Below are 19,896 nucleotides of genomic sequence, written 5' to 3' on the forward strand. Positions count from 1 at the left end.
TTTGTCAAGTGTTTTTGGTGATAGTTTTGTGATTTTTTGTAAAAATTTTCAATATTATGTGTCATTGTGGTGGTTATTTGCACAAAGTACAGATATTTGAGATTTTTTGAAGGGAAAGAGATAAGAAAAGAAATATAATTTTACAAATTGTAAAACTTAATATAGTAATAATTTATATTTATATTTTTTAATATTAATATTAACATTTGTTTTCTCATTTATAATTATAATATAAGTAATAAGATCAAAATAAATTACATTTGCTAATCATTGGAATTATAATTTATTAATAACAATAAAACTCTAAAATACATGTACAAAATATAATAAACTTTCAACATATCAAAACCAAAATTATGCTAAAAAGCTTCGCATTTATGTATAATTAAAGATAAAATTAAAAAAAACTTAATAAAACAAAAAAACAAAATAAATAAACCTAAACTAGAGACTATATATTAAAAGAAAATTAGAACAATAAATCACACTAGGCAGGTTTTTACATGATTTTTAAAAGTATTGCAAATCAGTTTTCAAATCCATATTTTCCATATTAGCGATTTTATTCTATGTATATGTGCTAAGGAAATTTGTGTAGAATTGCTCAAGTGATTTGTGTTTTCGTACTTCGAGCAATTCAATTCTTAATTCTAAGAAGGAATTTACTAAATTATTTTAAATGGATTTTAATTAAAAAGTAACAAGTGAAAATCATGCACTCTATTTTCTCTATGGTTGAAAACCTTTTTTGCATATTATTTTTAATTAAATTATTTTTTTTTATAATTCTACATACATAATTTCATAATCAGCACTTGAAAAGGATAAAATACTTCATCTCTACAAAATTACAAAAGAATTATAAAAATATCCTGAAAATTAGATTTTATATATAATCAAATAATTTATTTTAATAATTACAATAATCTACGTGGTACGTTGTAATTTCAATTTAATTTTTTCTTTATATACTTGTCAACTAGTAGTCATTTATTATTTTTTTAACATATTTGTATATGTGTTTATAAATAAAAAATTAATATAATGAGATAAACTTTCTGTTTCTATTTGAACTGAAAAAACTTCGTAGAAACTAACATTTTATTGCATAAATATTAAATTTTTAATTGAAGCCTATTTCCTCTCTATCATTAATTCATTTACTTATACCTATCGATTTCATGATCCTTCGTAGCTATTTGGTATATACATTTTTTATACTTGTTGAATATTCAATAAGTTCTGGCCATTTCGAAAATCGATTTTGATGAAATTTGCATCAAGGTAAGTAAAGCATAATAGGCCAGACACAAATTTTCAGCTGCGGGTCTTAGAGGGGTCCAAAGTTGGACGTTTTGGTCATACAGGATTTTATTGAAATTAGTTTAACTCAGATAGTGCGAGTGGGATATCTATTAATTTTCCAATATTTGGCACTTAATTTTCCCATATTTCTTCAAAATGGACCTTTTTGTTGGAATTTTTTTAATCAAAAGAAAGCTTAGAACTAATATTTTTCGATATATAAAATTTTTATTGAAATGGTTGATGCTTAAGGAATGAAATTTGAAAAAATCGAATTAGGTTAAAAAAGGTACAACAAACATTAAACATTTATCGTTGTTTATTAACAAGGTGTCCGGAACTTTTTAGTACCCCATGAGTGAATGGAAATTGTTTTTTTTGTTCTCCAACCTAGAGCTATGAAATTTAACATGAAAAGTTTCAAGAAAATGTGAATATATTCCTCTATTGGTCCTTTTTTAGATATCTTTTATTTTACACATTGAACCCTAAAACAAAAAATACAAATTCCTGATTCCGTTATTAACTGGTACATTTTTTTTTTAATATTGAACTTAGAAACTCTAATTAAAAAATGGCGAAATTTTGGATGAATGAAATTTTATAAAAATACTTTTATAAGTACTGCAGCTGGTAGGGTAGAGGGGAACCATACGACATTTTTTGGGGCATTCTCAAATAAAAACCATAAAACATATTTTCGATTTTTTCCAGGTTCAAATACTTAGATATGTTGGCTACATTTTTAATAATTTTAATATTTCCTATATCATCTTAATGTACATATTTATTAACTTTTCCGCACTGGCCAAAAACGTCGATACCGCCCTGTCCATTAGGTAAATGCGCCAAAAGGATGGGGCAGATTCATCATTAGTAAAAATAAAAAAAAAAAAATAAGAACCTATTTCACTGTTTTATATTTAAATTAATTAAATAATGTATAATAAACCAGATATTTATTTGCTTTCTTCTTGTGACTGATTTTTTTCTATATCTTAACAAAATTTTGCCCCATATCGAAAAACTATTATATTGACATTTTATCGCCAACCAATATAATTTTTCTATCACCAAAACTGAAAATATTTGATTGTGTAAGGTCAAAAAATTAATCACGTTTGCCTCCCGTCATATGAAAAGTGTATCCTTTAAAACTTCTAGGATGTAAGATAATCGATAAACGAAAACAAAATATGTTAATGTGATGAAATCGTTTACTTGGTTTTCAAGTTATTCGGTATTGGAAGATGTGCCCCTATGGCACGTTCTTCAACTGATTTGTTTTACTGCTATCTTAATATTAAACCTGGAAACATAAAATTCGTCACTTTTATATAATATAGAAACATAATATGAGTCAAATAGGATCCTAATTGAGTGAGAATTTATGCTAGCCAACTTTTTGGTACTTTATCATAAAATTGTTCGGTTCGAAAAATTTTTGTTCGCAAAAGCCGTGTTTTGTTCTAAAAAAAAGCATTATCTGGTGGATTCTGAAGGGTCTCTAATATTATAATAATAAAATACTATATAACTCTACTTAAATCTTTAAGCACCCACAGATGTCACAAATTGACAAATTAAGAATATCCACGAAAGACTTTAAACTTTACAATAAAGGTTTATACTTCTTTGAATGTTTGACACAACAGTAAATTCCGAAAAATTTAATTTTGTTCATTTTGGTCCATGTTTGGTCCATAATTATGTTAAATAACATAACAAAAATCGGCTCAACTAAGTAATAATGGCACTGGTTAAAGAGCGCATAACAAGCCCGATATAGGTCAGGTGTATTTCTTCTGACTTTGGTAAAGATCGGGCATCATTAGAACCCATAGAAAGTCCGCTTCAAAAAATAACTTGAATGAACACATTTATAAACTTATATAAACACATGTTGCATTGAACTTCAACATAAATAAATTTATTATACAATTTTTATCAGAAAATTTAGTTGCTCTTGAACAACAAATGTAAATAGATCATATTTTATTTTATTTTTTCAATACTGTTGAGATATTGTTCGTTGAAGTTTTTGCCGTATATAATGACATCAAACACAAAGAAATATTATTTATGAAAATAAATTATTTCCGTTAAAAACTATTATTTTTTGTAAACACAAACGGAAACATACTATTTATAATCCTACGCATTTATATAAATCTATACGAATTAAACAAAAACATATCAAATTTAAAGTTACGCTATTTTCATTATTTATATAAGGAAATTTTTAATATTTATATAAAGTATTTTTGATTTGAGTATTGCATATTTTACTAAATATTTACAATATTTCAAAATTAAGCTGCTTTTGTGAAAAATTTTATTAAATTTTAGCGCATGTTTCTAAATATGACTTAGAAGTAGTTGTTTATTGTATCCAACTAAATCTACAGAAAAAAGTTCTTTAAAGCAAACTCAATTATGAGTAGTTGGTTGCTTTGTTGGTTGTATGTACAAAAGTTTACTTCTTACAATATTTTTAATATCATTTAATTTTTTTTATATTTATGCGTGTAACGGTGTTAATTCAGTTGTGTTTTTATGTGTATTGTGATGAAAGTATTTCGTTAAGTGTATGATATAAATTGAAAGAATTTACATGAATCAGAGATGGTGATATTTCATAACTAAGTAAGTGTAATTAAAATTGATGAAAGTATTTATTAATTGAAATCAAACGCAGCAATTGTTTGTATTTTGTTGTTGTTTCAATTAAAATTTTGTTTGTATTCACCTGACAGAATTTTACTTAGAGGTTGTTTTCCTATATTTGTTGCTGACTGTCTGTTTCTACATTTTGGATGAACGACATTTGTTTGTTTGCTTCCTAAAAGAAAACACCGAGAGATAGAGAAAGAGAGAGAAATATAGATAGATAGAGGGAGAAAGAGACACAGACAAAGTTTTTTTTCATTTAAATAGCTCGACTTGTAATCAACAATATTGAATTGTTTTAGCTTATTTATTTAGTATTTTTAGCTAGGTGTTAGCAAATTGCCTATCTGCTTAAATCGTTGGCATTTTGCATTTTATTTCTACAAATATGTACTGTATTCATTAAATTATTTATAGAAAACTATTTCTTTGGTTGTTCGCTAAACTTAAAAAAATAAGCAATATAACGGTTTGTTGTAGGGTAAAGGTGTTTTTTTATAAAAAAAAGGTTTTTACCAAAAATAGAAAATAAAAAGAAAAAAGAAATATATGTAATCAGCTCAACAATAGTTTAAATAATGCTGGTTTTTTATCTACTTAACTATTTATAAACAGCGGTTTTGTTTTTACTTTTAAATATATACCAGCACTCAATGGGCCAAGAACGAAATAAAAAAAAATAATTAAATCAATTGTGTGTGAATAAAGTATGTAATTTTACGTAAAAATACGTACAAGTTACAAATGGTGATTTGAAAAAAAATGTTATTTTACTCTTCTTTATTTTATAATGGAAAGGTTTATATCATTCTTATGTCGGCTTAAATTAATGACTTTAATACCATGTAAATTGGAGAATTACGTGGTGGCAATTAAACAAATATCTACTTATGTATGCTTTGTATTTTATTTAATTATTTATTGCGTATTGCTTATTTACATAAATAACTATTTAGATTGATAAATTTAAAGGGCGAAAAAAATATTTATATATTTGTATTTAATTAAGCAAGTATTTCAAGAGATGATTTTGTATATCTGTCTAGCAGATGATAGATAACCTGCATAACAATCAAAAGGTGAGCTCTTAAAAATATCTCAAATGATGCAATTGTCGTTCTATTCTTTGTTGGGGATAATGATTACAGGTGGTAATTCATTACATAGTAAAATACAATTACTTGTAATTAATGTTACTTGTTGAACATGTGGACTTTACATATAAGGTTCTATACATTTCTCAAATTTCAAATGAGTTTAGCGGTTTATGTGTAACTGACTGATAAAACTTATGCTCCAACTCTTGGATAAAGTTAAAGCTTTACAGGGCACTTCTCACGATCCCTGAAACATATATTTGAAATTTCAAGAAGTGCCTTAGTTCCTAAGTTTATCGATAACGAACAAATATTAGTCATTTATTTATATAGATAGATAAATTATAGGTATTATTTTTAAAGATGCAATTAACGACAGTTTGAGAATAAAACAGTGCATTCGACAAATATTCATTTAAGAAAAAATTTTGATTGCATTTTTAAGCACCCGGTTGGTTCTAATTTGTCTTTCGTTACGATTGTACTCTTCTAAACGAGAGTGAATAAAATCGTAACTTTAGTGTTACTTTTTATATGCACTAGTGATATAAAGTCCACTGCCATTTATGGACACCGCCACACGCCACACATCAAATTTGTTTGACTCAAACGGTAATTTTTTATTGTGTTAGTGAAAAAACTCACATGTATATATGCGGTGAGAGTTTTTTTTACTTACACAATCAAAAAACTTACCGTTTTAGTCAAACAATTTGACGTGTCGCCAATGCACTTTATACTAGCTTTCTGACTGTCTCTTTGTCATTGGTTACACTTTTCGACAGACAAGTAGAATGTGAGAAAGCGTAAAACGCGTTTTGTGAACATCAAGCTTAAATGTGGAAAATGTATTCTGGAGCAGTCGGGGTTTCCTAAGAATTCTGGGGAATAAAGACTTACCTAAATGGTAAGTTTGGTATTATCAACCCGTAAAGCCATGATATAATCAACAATCGGAGTTTTTAAAGCAGCGTTATATTGTATTTTGTTTGATATAGTTTTTCAACGCACAAACAGCTACCACCAAACTCTAAATATTTTATGAAACATTATATAACATAATAACGTGTTCTTCTAAAAGGATATCTTAAGCACCATATTTGTGCATGGAACTAATACCTATAATGTACTTATTTTGTTGTTAAACATTTTATGTTTTATTTTAATTGTTAATTTGGTGAGAATTAATTGAAAATAAACATTTGTTATTAAAAGTGTAGATCCTGTTTTCAGCTTCATAAAGAAAAAAGGAGAACTGCTTCACAAAAAATGTTAATCCTTAATAGCATATTAGGATAAAATAATTTCATAATTTACATTAACTTGTTATTCCACTAATGTACATATGACATCGACATTAAAATCATCTCCTCAAAATAGATGCTCAATTAAGTTTTAAAATACAATAATTAAAAAGTATTCGCAATTTATAATTATTTTAAATATTATATCTATTTACAGCTTTAATATATCTTAAACTTAGTAATAAAACAAATAAATATAAAGAAACCATATATAAAACTATAAAAATACAATGGGAATTTCTATCATAAACTGATCTTTTTACAAAATTAAATGCAACAAAAAATAATTATTCAAAAAGAAGAAATTAAGTTGAAAATCGAAATGAATAAATTATTTTACAGAAGAGAATGAAAAAGCAAAACAGGCTTAAGAATAATAATCTTTCTACCATGATCAACGTAACGTGAAAAAAGCATTATTTGTGTGAAAACACGGCAAAAACTGAATATAAAAGACATGCCTTTTTGCCAAAGGATCAGAAAAGGAAACTAATATTAAGTAATATAGGAATAAGTCGAAGTCCAATTGAATTTTTGTATATGAAAAAAGCACAAATCTGTTTGTTTTTTTTATTTTATTTTGTGGTAGAAGTAGAAATAAGTTAAATAAAATTAAAGGCAAAACTTAAAGCGTTAAGTACAGAAATAAACAAAGAAAAATATTATAAACTATATAAGTATTAATAGGATTAATTATATTAAGTATTTAGTATTTATTTATACGATTAATGTGATATTTTTATGGTACGAGTAATAGTTTTAACTATTTGAATTGATAACAAATCAATTCAAATGTTTGTTAGTAATAAGAGAATTGGATTTACTATCCGTAGACAACAAAAACAAAAATACACATTTACTACATTTCGGTGTGAGATTTTGAGGTTTGAAAGTGAAATGTGTACTTTTTGTTTGAGTTGTTTTCGATATTTATTGTTAAATTGTAAATTTCATATATAGAAGATAATATGATTAAAAGAGACTTACCTGTATCAACAATGACATCGATGAGATCCATGGATTTGGCAAAGGCATCTTTCAGATTGATATGATGGAAAGAAACAATGCTACCCTCACGTTTGGCACGATCGAGCGCCTCACGGCGTTTGAGCGCCTTCTCGCGTCTCATCTGATTCTTATAAAATTCAGCGAAATTGTTAACTATGATGGGAATAGGCAAAGCGATTACCAGAACACCGCATATGCAACACACAGTACCAATAACCTTTCCCAGTGCAGTAGTGGGATAGATGTCCCCGTAGCCAACAGTTGTCATTGTAATACCCGCCCACCAAAATGTTTCCGGTATTGAAACGAATTTTGTATCCTTTTCATCCTTTTCGGCAAAATATGCCAGCGAAGAAAATATGAGAACGCCCATAGCCAGGAACAGCATTAGTAGACCGAGTTCCTTATATGAATTGCGTAGGGTAAAGCCTAACGACTGCAGGCCCGTTGAGTGACGGGCCAGCTTAAGGATTCGCAGGATGCGCATGATGCGAAAAACTTGCACCACCCGGCGCACATCCTGGAACTGGTCCGTAGCATTCTTGTTTGTCTCCAACAAAAACAGGGAAACAAAATAAGGGAGTATTGCCAATAGATCGATTATATTTAAGCCGCCTTTAAAAAACTTCCACTTGTCTGGCGACGCACTAAACCTAAGTATATACTCTAGCGTAAACCACGATATACAAACGGCCTCAACCATAGCCAATTGTGGATTATCTGTTGGTGTACCCGTATCATTATCATAATGTTGTAACTGTGGTAGGGTGTTCAACGTCAGGGCTATGGTAGACAGGACTATAAATAGTATGGATATCACAGCGATAACCTGCACACACACATATTTTGTTACATTAACACACACACATTTTGCGCGCGAGAGACACAGAGAGATAAAAATAGAGAGAGAAAGATAGAGAGAGACAAAGTTAAGTTTTTGAAACTTTTTTCAACAATGGTTTTGTTAATTTTATCTTTATTTCTTGTTAATTCTGTTTTTCAACAGTTTAGTAACAGACACGAAAGGTGTGTAAATGTTCATATTAATATATGAAGCAAATACAACAATACCTAATTATTTAATATTGTTAATTTAAATCTAAAATAAACTAATTATACGCATGTATATACGATTTGTTTTTCTAGCAATAATAAATTAACTCTCAGCTACGTACACACACACACTTTTTCCTCCACAATATAATTTTTACCCTTTTCTTCGCTCTTTGCAATTGTGGAGGTTTTAAAATAGTCACAAGGGGCAAGAGAAAATGTCTAATACTTTTGGCGCTGAAGATTGTTGTTGGTTACTTTGTTGCATCACATTTGCATTTTACCTTTTAACAGATTCTAATTAATAAACATCATTTTTGGGAGTAAACAAAAATGGGTAAAGGGTATTTGGGAGTGAGTTTTATCTAATTTTTTTTATATATTTTTTTGTTCTAAAGATTTTGGACCATTATCACTTTTTGTAGATTTTGAGATTTGAATTTAAAGAAAAATAATATAAGAAAAGTTCTTCAAGAAAAACTTTTAGTTGTAGGGAAATGTTTTTCATATCCTATTTTGTTTAGGTATTTGGTTTTGTATTGGTTTATGTATGAATATAATTATGTATGTGTTTTAGATAAAAAAGAATAATAGACGTTCTTCTATTGACGAAACAAATGGGCAAAAACAAAATTCTTCATGAGAAATCAATTAATAAATTTTTTCTAATATATGCAGATACTTGAGAAATGTAATAGGTGGATTTATAAATGAAATGAATCTGCATGCCTTTGTTCAAATGTTTTAAAGATAAACTATACCCAACAAAAACTTAAATTGAAAAATATGCTTTCACAATGCTGGGTATATATTCTTCAAATAATTTAACTACTATATCTTTTCGAATTTTCAAATTAAGGCGGTTATTATTCCCTTCCCCTCACATCACTTTATATTTTATAAAAATTGTTCTTGTATTTTAAAAAAGTTTTATAAAAATATTTTCAACGCAAGACGAAGTGTTTTATAGAATAAGGGGATAAGTTTTGATTGTAAAAATTAGTGTCATTTTGATACCGAAATTTATTAATATTAGGACTTTGATGTATTTTAATTTGCGATATATTTACATATATCCAAAGTTTGTAAACTTAAGTAGTTTGCAGGTAAGAGCTTCTTAAGTAAGTTTTGGCCAGTTATTGGCATTATAAATTTTGATTACTACGATTTCAGTAAACGTATGTATATAAAGTTAATTGTGCTTAATTTAATCTGAATACCTTTAGAGTTAATATATGATTTAATGTATTTATATGTATGTTTTAACTGTTTATGATCTTGAATGTCCAGTTGAGGCGGATGGTTCAATCAATCTGAGATTTTTAAAAGTACAGACTTTGTCACATGTTGACATCTTGTAACTGACAACTATCACAGGTAAATTTGTAACGAGTAGTCAAATTGTCAACATATGTCCATCGATAAGTACTTTCAGCTATTATTAGGAAGGACATCAATATTGCTATGGACCAGCATTATTGTAGAGTAATACTTTCAACAATTCAAATATTATGGATTTTGACCAGATCATTGCACTACAATGGTTCCCACATAAAACATATACATTTCTAATAATTCCTGTAGTTTTGAGATTCGAAGTATTCATGCAGGATTACAAAATTCGCTTTTTGAGACCAAAAGTTATATAATAATCTTAATCAGAGACTTTTATACTATTTGTCATTCTAATAACATTGTTTAAAATACATTTAAAAAATCAATAAAATTTAATTTACAACGAATAATATTTTCTCTGTGTAGATTTTCGTATTAAATTATTTGATTTCTCATGATATTTTGTTCCGACAAATGAAACTTGAAAAAGATGACAATTTCATGAAAAGGGCTTATTGTGATGAATGGAATATTAAAGAAATTTTGCTGTTTTAAAAAATTAACAAATATAATAAATTTAATGAAAAAACGAGTTAGATTCTATAGATATGGTGTGTAGTTTTTATGTGTGTGTAAATTTCACATATAGTTCTTTTAAGAACATTTATTTCTTTGAGTGTACTTTAGACTAAAAGTGGATTAAGATGGTGGAAAGAGTGTGTATGCTCTTGTTTGGTCATATTCAAACTTGTTTAAAGACAATTAATAACTAGTGTTTAGATTGATAGTTTTATTGGTTTTCTTGGCATTGGTATTTGGTTGATAACAGTAATAAACATAACAGATACACAATAAATAAATATAAAATCAACTTAAATTATATTATAACTATAAAATTGAAATTATATGTCCATTATAGAAATATAAATGAATAAACGAATACAAAATACTTAAAGACAAATACCGTTGTGTTGAAATTATTAGAAAATTTATAGGGACAATAGTAGAGGAAAAACATAACAAAATAATAGAAATAATGTTTGACAAACACAAAAACTTAGTTAAATTTAAAATCATTTTAATAATTCAATGATAGTGGACAAATAAAGCAACAATAACTGAAAAAAAAACAATCTCGCAGGGAAAACTATGTCTAATTGTCGGAACCATATTAATTTAAAGTCAAAAGCAAATGAGTTTTTCATGACAGGCTTGGGATAGTAATAATTGCATTTTCAATTACAATTAAAGTCATTGAATTCAAGGTTTTACCAATTACAATTGCTTTGAATTGTTATTCAAGTTTTGCGAATTAAAATCAATTGAATTGTAATTAAAGTTTTGCCAATAACAATTACTTGTAATTGAAGATTACAATTACTTGTGATTATGAATTTTGTAATTCGTATTTAGTGATACCTAAATTAAAATTACATGTAATTCTATTTGAAAAACTTCCCTTTCAATAAGAAGTAATTGTAGTTGGCAAAACTTCCGTTAAAATTACAAGTAATTGTAATTGATTATTGTCAATTCCACATTGCAATTACTTGTAATGAAAATTAAAAAACTTCTATTATAAGTAATAGAAATGGGTAATTGACTATGTAATGAACTACTTTGTGTAATCATTACCCCGATGTATTTATTTAGATAAGCCTAAAATGTTTCACTAGTTTTTTTCGAATGAATAAAAATTACATGGTTGCGACAACAAGAAATATGATTACAACGATAATAATATTGTTGAATTTCTTCCCATAATAATGTAAGAAGTATTGATGTAATCATTTGCTCTGCGTGATTTAATAAAAAATTAAGAGAAACAAACACAAAATATTATTAAATAAATACTAATTTTAAAGGGGAGTTGTTTTTTTTTTGATAATAGAACTAAATCGTTTTAGTTGCTATAAATCTACGTTCAATTAAAAATATTATTATCAAAGGTGAATTGTTGGTTTTTGTAACGGTTCTATAGTACGAGGACAGTATATTTTGGTTTTGTTCACTTCTCAATACACAGAAGAAATTATAAAAAATAAAGTATAATTAGATCAATAGAAGAAGAAGGGGGAGAGGAAGTATAAGAGTTAGAAGAAGAATAGGATCTTTATCTACAAGTTAAATTCGAGGACAAAATGATGATTAAATTCTACTATTCAACAAAAAATTTTATATTTTTTTCTTGTGATTTAAACCATTCGAAACAATTTTCATATTTTTTTTTGTTTTTTTTTTTTTGTGATAATTGTAATCAAAGATTTTGTTAAAATTTAACAATTAAAAAATATAAATTTTTTTGTTGCTATTGGTTTTATAATATAAAAAATGGGAAAAAACTACAACGAGCATCTACAATCCGGGTCTGCAGTCGATTTATTTAATGATTTTTAAAATGATTTTCATTGATTTTATGTCAATTGTTTGCTTTTCTTTTTATTTCAATTTTATATAAATCAATTTTGTTTTGATGTTAATTTTTAAATTAATTAATTAATTTTGTTTTGATTTTAGAAAAAAACAATAATGTTTTGCTTAATTGGAAAAAAGTGTTTAGGGTTTTGGTGATACTAATGTTCTGTTGTGGTTATATTGTTTTAGTTTTTTATTGTTTTTAAGTAGAAAGAAAGAAATACTTTTTCTCAAAACAAACAAAACAAAAAATATAGAAAAAAAATTAAATATAATAAAAACACAAAGAAATGAACAGAAACCCAAACATTTACACAGAAGGAGTTTGGAAAAAATATTTGAAACTTTTCTAACTAAAAAGATTTCAAAATGTATTTTGGGTGGTTTTAATTTTCTTTGTAACGAAATAAAAAAAAAAAACAAATTAAATTTAACACAAAAGTAGAAAAAATTTGAAGCCACATTCGATGGTTAGAAACTAAAATACATGTATTAGATAGAAAAAGATAAAATAGAAATATACAATATTATATATATAGATAGATAGTTAGTTAAATAGAATAGATAGACATGATGTTATATTATTTATTATGTAGTATAATTTAAAAAATTAACAAACAGCTCATTTAACAAATTCAATTAAACAACATTGACAAAACTCTTTCAATTTAAATTGTTGTGTTCTTATTTGTATTTTTTTTTCTTAAAACAAAATCAAATTTAAATAATAACGTTAAGAAACCCAAAAGAAATATTCTAAATACTACATAACACGGGGAAATGAAGGTTACGAACCAAACTTATACACATTAACAAAATTATAAAAGTCCTTAGAACAATAACTGTTTAAAATTTAGTTAAAATGGCAACATGATAATAGGTTGTGAGAAAATCTACAGTTTTATTTATATCAAAAATAATAACTTCCATAGAAAAAACGTTCCAAGTTTTTTGTTGTTAACTTTAATTTTTAGGGATGTTTTCCGAATGATTGTTGGCGTATGGTTAATTCACGTATACGATACGATGTATTTAGATAACAAATTTATTTTAAAGATGCTTTATTTAGCTTTGTAGAATTTTATACATTTTTATCATATATTACTTAATCGACTTCATTATCTATAAGTATCCATAAGATATATACAATATTGTAAAATAAATTGTGGATATTACAAACGGAATGACAATCTTAATATGCAACATTCTCCAAGATATTACAGTCAAATTAAAATATTCCTCAAGGATTTTTGATAGGTCTTGTAGGAAATCAACCCATAATCAGAAATTCGGTTCAGGAAAAATGCCTAAATTGGACTTTAAAAATGGTCAGACAATACTAAAATGTTAAAAAAATTAAGCTAGAAAAAGGATAAATTCTTACACTTTAAAATCTGTATTAAAGTACAAAGTAGAGGATTCCCAACGATATGATTGCCTAAATCAATGTTTTTCAACATGTCTAGAAAAGCATTTTATCTAAAATTCATATAAGCCGCAGTCTATATTTCGTTGGCTATGATGGTAGTTCACAGAACGCAAACAGTAAGGTAGAGTCAAAAAGACTCTGACCAAGGTCGGCTATGAAGTAATTTACAAGGAATCTGTTTTGATGGCTAGAGTATTTCATCCGCAGAGAAGACGGAAGACCGTTTCTGTCTTTTCCCATATATTTGCAATTGCAAAAGTAATCATTGTATCTGCTAAGCAAAAGTTTCTTAAAGTATAAGAAAAGGCTTAATAAGAAGCAAAAACATAAATTTCAAGGCTATTTGATAAATTAAAGGGCTTACTTGCCCACACTGGTGATGAGAATTATAAACATTTTTTAAAGGAAAACTTCTTAAAAATATGCGATTCTTTCGAGAAAATGTGCATACAAAATTGTTTTTTTTTAATTATACACAATGTTATGAATTAAGTTGTTATTAGTCTAACAACTAAATATATATCCAACCAGACATTTCTTCACAACCTCTATCATGTTGTTTAATCCCTATTATTTCGAACGTAATCTTTTTATTAACAATTATTATTGTAGGGACTAGAAATTATAAAATTTAAACAAAAAATATTAATATTATAGAAGAGAAGTTAACAAAACATTATTGACTTTTTTTCTAACTAATTACAGTTGAATAAAAGAATACATTTAGAAATATATATATATATTTATATAAATTTGTATTGTATATTATCAAATCGAGAGTAAATGAATTTGAACACAATACTTAATTGTATACAAATATATGGCGCGAAATGAGTGAGTAATAAAATTCATAGAATTTTTAAAATGATTCGATATTCCTTACATTTCCATATGAATGATAAAAGGGTTTTTTTTCAAAAGGAGGACATCCCTAAAACAAAGAAATCTTTTTGGTTGGTTTCCGTATATCTTTTCGTTTTACTTTATCTGATAATTTATTTTGTTCATCATTATGTTTTTGATTTTTCATATTTGTGTCCGCATCTACCATGGAGACCACTGTACGTAACCACGCAGTTTTTTAGAGGGTATATTTTTTGTTTTGGTAAAATTGTTTTTGTTTTTCAACTAGTTGTTGTTAATTTTTTATTAAATTTTTGATTTGTTGGTTTTTAGCTTTCAAAGTAAGTATTTAAATTGTTAAGTGATTTGAAACAAAATTTCAAATGTTTAATTACGGGAAAGTTTGGATTCGTTTAGTTTAGTTTTTTTGAAGGGAATGTATGGAATTTGCATACAATATTTATCAAAGTAAAGATTAAAAGGATTAAACATGCTGACTTTACATAATTTTATTGTTTGGAAATGTTAAAGGAATTAAAAGACAAAATTAGGAAACGGTGTCATACAATTTCATTTTATAGTATTTTAAATATTATGAATACTTAATTTATTCTCATAATTGTTTGTTGCTATAATAGAGTTCTTAAAAAATCTTAAAAATAAAAAATTAATGTAAAAAATATAATATAAATAATAAACTTAAATCTTGTGCGGTAACTAGATAAAAATTAAAGCTTTAAAGCTATAATTAAAAGGTTTTTTAAATAAACTAAAAAATTAATTGAAAACAAAAAATACTTAATTTATTTATAAAATCAATACTAAAGTATTAATAACTAATTTCAAATAAATTTTGCAATTAAATTTTGATTATTGCTTCAATAAGTAAATTTTGTTTATAAATAACAAATTAAAAACTAAAGTTAACTTAAAACATATTTTAAATTACATTAAACTTAATGAAATAAGTAAAATTTTATGTCAAAACATAATTGGACAATAAAATTATTAAATAAAAACGTACACACAAAGGTAAATATAGATAAAATATTTATATAGAAAGAGAGGGAGTGATAGAGAGATTATAATAGTGATAGTGATGTCATGCCAATATGTCACATGCTTTATTTAAATATCATACGAACATCACACAAAACTTTTCTACACATACATCTACAACCTTTCAATATATATTGCATATTGTTGCAAAGATTTAATTATATAATTATTGGAATTTAACGTGCAAATTCATCTACTAATTAACATTTAATCATCATTATCATACACATACACATAAACACAACAAACGAATAATAATAATAATAAAAAGTAAATTTACAAAAAAAATATAATGAAATTATTTAAATAAACAAATTAATTAATTATAAATAAACGACATTCAAAACAATTTGTTGTTGTGGTGTTTGTTTACATACATACACATACATACATACGTATTGGTGTATGTAAATGATTGAGTGAGTATGTGTGTGTTTATATGTGTGCAGTTTCTTATTGTGATTGCGTTTGTGTATGTTTGTGTTTTGTGATTTACATGTATTTGAATGAAAATTAAAATCGTTAAGAAATAATTTACTTTTAAGGTACAGTGAGAGAAATTTACAGTTCATACGAAATATTAATTTTTTTCTAATATATTTTTTAAAAATTAATTTCAGGTTTAACTTATTCAGTTCATAGTTACTTCTTTTTTAAAAACTTTGACATACAAAGCAAATAAACTTGTGTTGTAATTTGTCTGCAAATAACTTTTGTTAGAACATTAATAGAAGGCTCCAAGGTACTGTGCTTCCAAATTTTAACTGTTGGAAATTTTCAATAGGTCTCAGCCAAAAAGAGTCACATGTGCCAAATTTTAGAAAATTGAACAATACTTCTGTGCTCTATAATACTATAGTAGTACTATGGTATAAAAAGATTTACGGTGAAATCTGAAGTAGTTACTGACACTTTCACTGACTTGATATTATTATTATTGTTTGATTTTTTTACTTTTTTTTTTGTTTTTTATATTCTTTATATATTTAATACTTCTTTTTTTGTAATGATGACAAAAACTCCTTGATATAACGAGCTACTTGGATAACCTGGAATTATCCTAGTGTTACTTTTCTATAAATACATCAACAAAGTTTCTCTCACTGTACACACATACACATTTTTTTCATCATAATGTTATGATTTAATATGAAAACAAAAATTAAAAAGGACACGATATTGAAACATTCAAAATAAAACAAAAATTGAAATTTACAAAATAAAAAAAATGAAGGATTTTAGTCAAAAACAAAATAAAAACAATACTAAGTAGAACTAAGTAAGTGGAAATTATTAGAAAATATAAGAAATTTTGTTAAAAGATATAGTATATATATAATTTTTAGACAAGGGCACTCCTTCAATACACAACTACGAAAGTAAAGAAAACTTAAATGAAAAACAAATGCAAATTAATTAGATTCTACTGGATTTGAACGAATTTGAATTGGAATTGAAATTGGAATATTATGTATTTTATGGGTTCACATACTTTTTTCGACCTCACTAAAAAACAAACAAAATTCGAGACAAACCGAATAGAATTTTAGTTTCAATTTTGAAGCAGTATTTACTACAACGATCATTATGATATTTAATCATTCTACCAGCAAACTTATAGTTTGTATAGATTTTACTGACGTACTATGGCCAATTTGATATATATGTATATATTAGTTGGTTCCATATAATTTGGTGGGAGATTATTATTGTTTAATTTTTTTTTTTATTTTTTTGTTTTTTATATTCTTTATATATTTAATACTTCTTTTTTTGTAATGATGACAAAAACTTAAAATTCAAACTATGAAAACTAAAAAATAAATCTAAAAGAAAAACATTTAAAAGAAGACATTTATATACATCAGTAGAAAGACATTTAGTAGTAGTTGTAATACATAGTAGTAGTAATAATAGTACTAGTTTTAAATAGTAGTATTAGTAGTAGTAGTAATAACAGTTGTATTATTTATGCACATTACAGAATCAGTTTTACATGACACTAACTAAAGGTATTTCTATAGTGTGAATGGCGATACGGATGTATAAAAATTAAGAATAGAATTCGAAAATAAAACTAAATTAAAAAAGACAAAGATATTTGTATTCGATTATATTTAAGATGAAGTAGTTTACGATTTTGTTTATATTTTTGGTTGTTTTTGGAAAAGTAACGAAAAAAAGACATGTTTTTTGTGGTAGATTATATTGAGTATAAATATATTTAATATATATTTTATTTTTTTTTTATTTTATGGTGGTCTTTTGTGGGAGTTTTGTTTTATTAATTATATAAATATTTTATATTTTATATAGTATGTATATAGCAAGTATTTTGAACAAAATTTTTATTTTCGAACGTAAACGACGAAACGAAAAGAAAATATACTGCCAAACGCAAAGAGAAAAAATAAACATATAAATGTATTTTGTATTTTCTTTTTTTTCAGTTTTTTTTTTTAATTATATATTTTTGTTATTGTTAATTGGTTCTCATATTTATCTTATTCTCAAAAAGGATGTGTTTAGGCGGTGTATTAGAAACTTAAAAATGTACAAAAAGAAAAATTATTAATTAAGGATTTTTTGTTTAGTTTTTTTACTCTTATTTCTCGGTTTTTTGTTTTATTCTTTTATTTTTTTATTGTCAATTCGAATAATTTTTTTTTAACAGAAATCAAAAGAACAAAATAGTAATTAAAAAAACTTAAACATTTGCATAAAAGGTACAACTGGCAAAGAACTCCGAAAATTTTTCACTTTTTCTAAAAAACTTAAAATAATGGGTAGGGGTTAATAAACTTAAGAGAAAATTATAAAAAAATCTAATTAAAACATTTGTTTTTTTTTTACCCATTTACATATAAAATTATCAGTAACTCTATAAATCATATTGCTAAATGTTTTCTTATTTGTGTAAAACTATTTCGATTATAAAAGTTATATTGCAGATCTGTAGAAAATATTGGATTTAAAAAAGATATAACCACAAAAAATTATCGAACAGATTTCTTCAAGTTTTTCATAGAAAATTATTCATTATTTTCTTCAAATTTGTAAAAGTTTTCAGTAAAAATCTAAACAATTTGAAATTCTTTATATATTAAAAAAATAAAGTTGAAAATTTTAGTTGATTGGAAATAAAGTTGAAAATTTTAGTTGATTGGAATATAGGGGAAAAATGTTTTTTTAGGAAAGCAATTTAATAGAGTGATCGATTTCTTGTGCATATTTCTATGGAAAGAATACAGTTTTATAATATTCAACTAAAAATATTTCTGAAATTGTTTTGTTTTAAAATAGTTTATGATATACAATAATACAAGGATATGTCATCGATTTTGAATGGAACAAATTACTTTCAGTTACTATATACATATGTATATAAAAAAAAGACTTTTAAAGAAATACTCGAAATTTAAAAAATTCAAGATTTAATAAAAAGTGGTTTTAAAGAAAACCATTATTATTTAAGATTATCTTAATAAAAATGTAGTTACCTATAAACTATTAAAATATGCATTACAAAACAAATTTGTATACATCCTAAAACTATACTGTGATATTCAAATCCATTTAGCATTATGATTTATATCTTTAAGCTAAAATTAAATTCTCTTCTTTATTATTTAATATTTTCAATGAATTTCGTCAGTGAAAAGTATTAAAAATGAAATAAAAATTTTACAAAATCATAAATACATTGAACAAAAGAACAAAAAATGAAAAACTATGGGAGATGTCCCCAAATATGTTGTAATTATTTCCATTTCGGGTCACTAACTTCTTAAAAAACGTTTAAAACAAAAAAGCGCACCTAAAGGCAATTTGTTAAAACTTTTACAGTGTTTTTCTAGAGCAATTCGAACTAGTTAAGGGGCCTCCAGCAAACGGCTGTTTGTTTAGAATGAATAACAAAAAATATATAAGCATTTTATATACAGATCAGCGTAATAGAATAAGCTTGTTAAGGCGGTGAGTGGTTAAAGTCGATTTTCGATTTCGTAAATGCTTAAAAAGTTTTGCGTAAAAGAATTAACAAAAATAAAGGTTCCGAGAGAGAGAGAGAGAAAAAAATACAATATGGAAATGTATTACAACACGAATTTGGCCACTTCTCCCCAGAGATCTTTCTTTCATCAATAATTTCGAGGATTTCTACAGCACACCTGCCGCCTGGTCATATCGCTTATTGCCCATTCCCAAACATTGTTGCTTGATGTTGGAAATATTTTTACATTAAAAACTCTGATTGGTTAACAAACAATAGAGTTTTGCAACGTTTTTTTGCGTTCTTTTTTCAGAACGTTTTTCATTTCATTTTCGTTTATACTGTGTGCGGTGAATTTACGGTTTTTTGCTTTAGCGTTTTTTACTT

At 25.7% G+C, this 19,896-nt stretch overlaps 1 protein-coding gene across 15 annotated transcripts in view; it reads right to left on the bottom strand.

Moving 5' to 3' along the window:
• Positions 1-19,896, bottom strand: part of LOC111675697 (potassium voltage-gated channel protein Shab) — a 144,671-nt gene that overhangs the window by 45,237 nt on the left and 79,538 nt on the right. For 9 of the 15 annotated variants that reach the window (XR_006940999.1, XR_006941000.1, XR_006941001.1 and 6 more), the window contains exons 5-6: positions 7,364-8,213; positions 4,055-4,147 (exon numbers count right to left, since the gene is read on the bottom strand). Coding sequence is in view for 12 of the 15 variants with exons in the window: in XM_046951723.1 (XP_046807679.1) it covers positions 4,055-4,147; positions 7,364-8,213 (943 nt within the window). In the remaining 3 variants the exon portion in view is untranslated. The remainder of the gene's footprint in view (positions 1-4,054; positions 4,148-7,363; positions 8,214-19,896) is intronic. The other 6 variants (XM_046951728.1, XM_046951727.1, XM_046951729.1 and 3 more) reach the window with 1 other exon arrangement.

This window comes from Lucilia cuprina, chromosome 5 (genome assembly GCF_022045245.1).
Source record: "Lucilia cuprina isolate Lc7/37 chromosome 5, ASM2204524v1, whole genome shotgun sequence".
NCBI classification, from domain to species: Eukaryota; Metazoa; Arthropoda; class Insecta; order Diptera; family Calliphoridae; genus Lucilia; species Lucilia cuprina.